At 40.2% G+C, this 6,019-nt stretch overlaps 1 protein-coding gene across 3 annotated transcripts in view; it reads right to left on the bottom strand.

Moving 5' to 3' along the window:
• Nucleotides 1–688: 688 nt before the first annotated feature.
• Nucleotides 689–6,019, bottom strand: part of vaspb (vasodilator stimulated phosphoprotein b) — a 36,192-nt gene continuing 30,861 nt past the window's right edge. For 2 of the 3 annotated variants that reach the window (XM_080889780.1, XM_080889779.1), the window contains exons 9-14: nt 4,270–4,297; nt 4,124–4,163; nt 3,861–3,917; nt 3,185–3,254; nt 2,223–2,280; nt 689–2,134 (exon numbers count right to left, since the gene is read on the bottom strand). In XM_080889780.1, the coding sequence (XP_080745906.1) occupies nt 2,100–2,134; nt 2,223–2,280; nt 3,185–3,254; nt 3,861–3,917; nt 4,124–4,163; nt 4,270–4,297 (288 nt within the window). In that variant the 3' untranslated portion in view covers nt 689–2,099. The remainder of the gene's footprint in view (nt 2,135–2,222; nt 2,281–3,184; nt 3,255–3,860; nt 3,918–4,123; nt 4,164–4,269; nt 4,298–6,019) is intronic. The other variant, XM_080889781.1, reaches the window with a different exon arrangement.

Here is a 6,019-nt window from a genome sequence, read left to right as displayed (position 1 = left end):
TTTTGTATAAAAATAAACTAGTTTTTTGGACATGTACGTCAGTTCCGTAAATAATAATGCTATTTTATCAAATCTGACAGCATATACGTAAAAATTTAACCCTTCAGACGTTATTAGAATAAAAAATAAATAAAATACACAATTTTAAAAAGTACACAACCCTTATGTGGAAAATATTTCAGATGCTGATTTTTGTTTTACTACTGTCCAAGATCTATGTTCAGATTTTGATTGGGAGTAAGCAGAATTACAAATCAGTATATCAGAGACACAGCTCAGGTTGAGCGCTTTGGAGACAGAAATCAGAGATGCAAGGCTGACATGGTTTGGACATGTGGAGAAGTGGGATAGTGGATATACTGGAGAAAGGATATTGAATATCGAGCTTCCAGGCAGGAGGAAAAGAGGAAGACCACAGAGAAGGTTTGTGGATGTAGTGATGGAGGACATACAGACTGATGGGGTAACATAAGAGGATGCTAGATATAGGGCGAGATGGAGGATGATGATCTGTCATGAGGAACCCTAAAAGGGAGCAGCCAAAAGAAGACTGACAATTTCCCAAGTTCTAAGTAAACATTTTTATGCATAAATAGTTTAGGATTTTAAATATAGCAAAATGTGTGCAGCAGAGCCCACACTCCATAAAATTCAAATACAATAGAAAAGATGAGTCCAGACAAAGTGATGCGTTTCAAGAAGCAACTGTATTCGACTATAAAGGCATTTCTAATCCAGTGTCTCTAAGCTGTTTTCTTTATATTTCAGTGTAAAAAGCCTAGACTCTAGAAAAAAGAAAGTAAACAAAAAACAACAAAACATTTCATTAGAAAACAAATCATTGAAAAAAAAAAAGATAATGAAATTCCCATTCACCAGTCATTTCAATTAAAATAGAAACACCTTTTTTGCTAACATTTCCCTCAAAACAAATATATATTTTCCATATATATATATTTATATATTTATTCTCAAGGCAGTTGGTCATGGCCAAATTAATTGACCTCATCATGGCCATTTTTCATGTTTCAAAATTAGAAAACGGATCTAGAAGGGAAAAAACACAACAAAACAAAGAAAAAAAATATAACAACAAGCGGAAGCACAGTGGACAGCAGGAGCGCCACACTGGCCAATGAATAAGGTCTCATTTTAAGTGAGAGGGAATAGTCTATCAAGGCGGTGTGGCACACGCACACACACACACACATCCTCTGGAACAAGTGCAATGCAAAGAGAATAAGTTTCTCACATCATAAAACTACAACATACTCCTCTTTCACAGCACTCTGGTTGAACACTTCCCTTTGCTTGTCTCCTCTTCCTCTAGTATCTCTGTGCAGCAGGAGTGTGAAGGCTTTCGTTGTGCCGCTTTAGTTCTTAGTCTTTGGCGGGAGCTTAAAGTCCACTTGACTGAGATATGCTGCAGTATTAAAGAAGATGGCTTCACTGTTTCGTTTGATTTTTTTCCCCTCTCCACATCCAGCTGCCACACAGACTAGCAGAAGTCTCAATATTTTCATGGCAACTGAGAAAAGGAGAAAATGATCCCAGCATGCCAGCCTCTTTCTATTACAGTAAAAAATATGACTAATACAGTGTGCCTGAATACTGAAGACTTCTCTACCAGGAAAAATGGTGCATCTGATAGCAGAAGGAGAGGACACAAGCAGCAGGGGTTCTGCAACAAAGAGGGGTTAGAGATGGCAAACTTGCAAGAGCAACTCTGGCGGTAGTTAAGTGCTCTGAAATGATTCAGATGAACGGGACACAAAAAGGGCACGACGGGACGGCTGAGCGGGAAGAGATGGTACAGATGGGGACATCACCGCTGCAATAAAAGCAAGTGATGGTTAAAAAGTGCCAAATGGCGACTTGAGGAGGTTCCCTGGGTTACCATTAAGATGAAGTGAATATGGATGTTGTACAGTAAGCACATATGCTCATGTGTTTGTGTAAGAGAGAGAGAAGAGAAAATGTGTAGACGATAAAGAGAAATCCCTGGGCTACATGAGAGGGTGACGTGGAGGAAAGGCCTCAGCGGACCTCGATCAGCTCCACCCATCGCATCCCTCTGTTACACCTGACGCTCAGCAGAACTATGTGCTTCTCTTCTGAAGCTCCTGAATAAAGGCTGTGAAAGCAAAGAGAAACACACAGTAAGTACACAAAGTAGCTGATACTGGAGCAAAATTAAAGTTTTTTTTAAAGTGTAATCTAACCTCCAATAATTTCCTCTTTGACTTTTTGTAGTTCTTTCCGCACTTCCTCCAAGATCTCCTGCAGAAAAATAGGACAAACCGTTAGCCATGGCAATACATTTGTGATTTAGGAAAAAAAAAAAAAGTTTATTTGCAGTAACCAGGTGACATGTGAAATCTCCATATACATACAACATATATTTTTCTGACTTGTGGCAGAACACAATGCATTGGTGTTGACCAGAAAAATTTAGGTTTCTCTAAACCTCTGTCAGGATTAAGACCTTTTCATGCATGAAACCTATAACATTGTTGGCTTTATCAACTGGACTGAATTCTGTCATTTAGGCATGGGTTATTTTTATGGAAATCTGCAAACACAATGACGATCCACATTACCTGCAGTTTGCTTGCAAGATTTAACAGTACAACAGTGACATAATGCATGAGGTCAGACTGTCTTTTTGCATGGCAGCTTTATTTTGATAGATGCTTTGATAACTAAAGAGGCCACTTCCTATGTGTAGCTATGGGAACAAACATCCCACACATCAGATTAGAAATAACAGGAGCTTGTGAAGTATGATTATATACACCACATCTGTGATAAGATCCGCACTGCTCCTGTCCCAAGCTGGGAATGTAATTATTGTCAGTAGTTAATATTATTGCTGTTGTGCCAGCTGCATAAACGCACACCAACCTGTTTGTGACACACTCAACAACACACTCCTGGAAACAGCTGGAAGCTACAAACTACCTTCATTTCAACAGTCTGAGACTGCCATTGTCAAACTGTTGTCAAAAAGTGACCTCAAGCCAGCATATTCAGATGGAGCCAGATTCATGCAAAACAAAACGAGTATCAGAAGCTTTAGAGAAATCAGCTTTCTCATTTACATAACAAAAATTCAGATCCAAACATTCAAGTGTGGCTGTTTTGGCCAAGAACTGACGATCGCTGGGTCGATGAGCATATTTACCTGTTTCATTTTCTCTAAATCTGAGTCATCGGCTCCACTTGCTTCATTATTATTGCTTGCAGCCTTTGCCCTGTAACAAAACATGAAACAGACATGCAAATATTTTATGTTTATCTTTCCACAAAACAGGTGCAACATATTCATCAAATGCATTGCCACAGTATAGAGCAAATGAAGAACCAGTGAATGGAAGAATGCAGAAATGAAATGAAGGTTAACCTATGTAAACTCATTAACCTACCTTTCTGAAGCTGAAGGATGCTGACGAGCTATAAATTAATGCCTGATATTAACTGATCTAGCTAGCACAGGTTTAAGAGTAGTGTATGGCTCTGTTAGGACCTTTTACCACAAAAACTACGTGTATGTTCTTGAACTACAACATAGAGACAAACAAAGCCATCAAAGATGTCAGAGAGGACAGAGCCAACCCCAGCTGAGAGAAGTGACTTGAAAATAAGCATGAATCATAGACCCAGGCTCCCATCTTATTAGTCAGTTTTCAGAGACAGCACACTCAGCTGCTACATCTACGGGTAGCTTGGGTGCACGCCATTCTCCCATCCATTAGATGGTGCTATCAACTGTAAAATATGCTACCCCAGCATGAAGATTTGAGAGGGAAGAATAAAGGAAGGGGTGCTAAAGGTCATGAATTAATGGGGCACATGTATACCTGGGAACTTGGGACAATGAGGAAGTGGAGTCCATGCTCTTGGGGATGGAGTTATTCCTGTTAGTGAGACACACACACACACACTCTCGCTCTTAAAATGAAAATGGACGACATTCGCACACACGCACAAAAAACTCACGTTTGTGCAAAGACGCAGGGGTGGACACAAAAACGTGCGCACACTGGTGAACAGGGTGAACCGACACATGGGACACCTGGAGGTGACAGATTTACTGCAGGGAAATAACTGCGTCTTGGCTCACCTGATCATAGAAGGTTTCTCCCAAGGTCTTCTGACGGCGTCTGAAAAAGAAAATGTATGAAAACACGAGTTGTTAATCTTCACTCATATCAGTATATCAGAATGAACGTAGGTGGCATGCTACAGACAAAACTGTTCAGTTCTCACCACTTTGACTTGGAGACTCTGACTCATCCTGTGAAGAGGAGGGAAGAAAAAACATGGAGACTTCTCTTAACAGTGAGTCATCCTCAGCCTTGAGTGGTTGGTTACATGTAAAAACACTCTACATTTGTCTGGTGTTACATAAAGGGAACCGATTATGCTTCTCATTACTTTCTGGCATGTCTATATTGTTATGTTACAATGATACTGGTGTCAAATGATGACATCTTATCTGTAAGTGTGAGTTGAAAACTCAGGCTTCAACGGTTTATTCTACTCTTGGCAATGTTTAATAACCTGCCAACGTGAGCACAGAAACCTATGGAAGCCCGTTTCCGCCACTAAAAAAAAAAAAAAAAAAAAAAAAAAAAAAGGATCCATAACTCAAAATTTCGAGTTATTTTCTCGAAATTTCGAGTTATTATCTCGAAATTTCGACATATTAACTCAAAATTTTGAGAAAAGCAACTCGAAATTTCGAGTTAGCGCTGCCAATCAGTAATCTACGTGAATGACGTCATTTCCATGTTACCCGGAAGCTGAAGCCCTCAGCTACAAATGCTACAGCTAAGCTACCGGTATTACATCCAGTCATGAATGCACAGATTGCTGAGTGTTTTCAGCCTGGCTTCACAAATGATGAAATCCCTGTGTTATTAGCTGAATCACATGGTGTTACTATCAGCAAACATACTTTAATTTGTTGGGATCCGTTTTTGAGTGCGCGGTCCTGCGCCATATGCTTCCGGGTAACAAGAAAGCGACCTCATTCACGTATATTTTTGATTGGCAGAGCTAACTCGAAATTTTGAGAAAAGTAACTCGAAATTTCGAGTTATATTTCTCGAAATTTCGAGATAATAACTCGAAATTTCGAGAAAATAACTCAAAATTTCGAGAAAATAACTCAAAATTTCGAGTTATGGATACTAGCTTTTTTTTTTTTTTTTTTCAGTGGCGGAAACGGGCTTCCATAGAAACCCCACCCACCTGCTGTTTAAATGTTTTATTTACGAGGGGCAACCAATCAGGACAAAGCTGGCTTACAGGGGAGAGTATATCAGTAGCTAGTAGTAACGGCTTGTTTTATATATTGAATGAACTATGGGGCTGGGTCGAGGCTCACTGTAAGATAAATAAGGGTTCTCCAAAAAGTTGATTCTGTTCATCTGGATGTAGCTTTTTGTGGGAGAAACGTTTCGTCACTCATCCAAATGATTTCTTCAGTCTCAGCTGACTGCAGGTTTCTCCAATCTTATAAACAGTACATTTGCATAATGACTGAAACCAGCCCACTGAAGGAACAATGGGCTGGGAGGTCAGTTCCTTAATTTTAATTTTGCAAATTCTCATGACCATTGATCAACAACCACTGACCAAAACCCACTGATCAATAGCCATGAGTACCATTCACAGAGAGTTGGGGAATGGCTGCAAACACAGCATTGTAAGATGGCGTAAGATGTACCCCTAGGCCCCCTCCTCGATTCAGAGATGGTCTTTCCCTTTTCACGTAAATGGCCTCCTTGACTTCGCGCTCAAACCAGCGTTCTTCCCTGTCCAGGATGTGTACATCCTCATTGAAAGAGTGTCCACTGGCCTGTAGGTGTAAACAGACTGCAGAGTCCTGGCCTGACGAGTTAGCTCTTCTGTGTTGTGCCATCCGCTTCGCCAGAGGTTGTTTGGTTTCCCCGATGTATAAATCCTGGCAATCCTCCTGGCACTTAACAGCGTACACTATGTTACTCTGTGT

The sequence above is a fragment of the Rhamphochromis sp. 'chilingali' genome (genome assembly GCF_963969265.1).
Source record: "Rhamphochromis sp. 'chilingali' genome assembly, chromosome: 8".
NCBI lineage: Eukaryota > Metazoa > Chordata > Actinopteri > Cichliformes > Cichlidae > Rhamphochromis > Rhamphochromis sp. 'chilingali'.
Note: the sequence above shows the minus strand (reverse complement) of the source record. Positions and strands in the feature narration are given on the sequence as shown.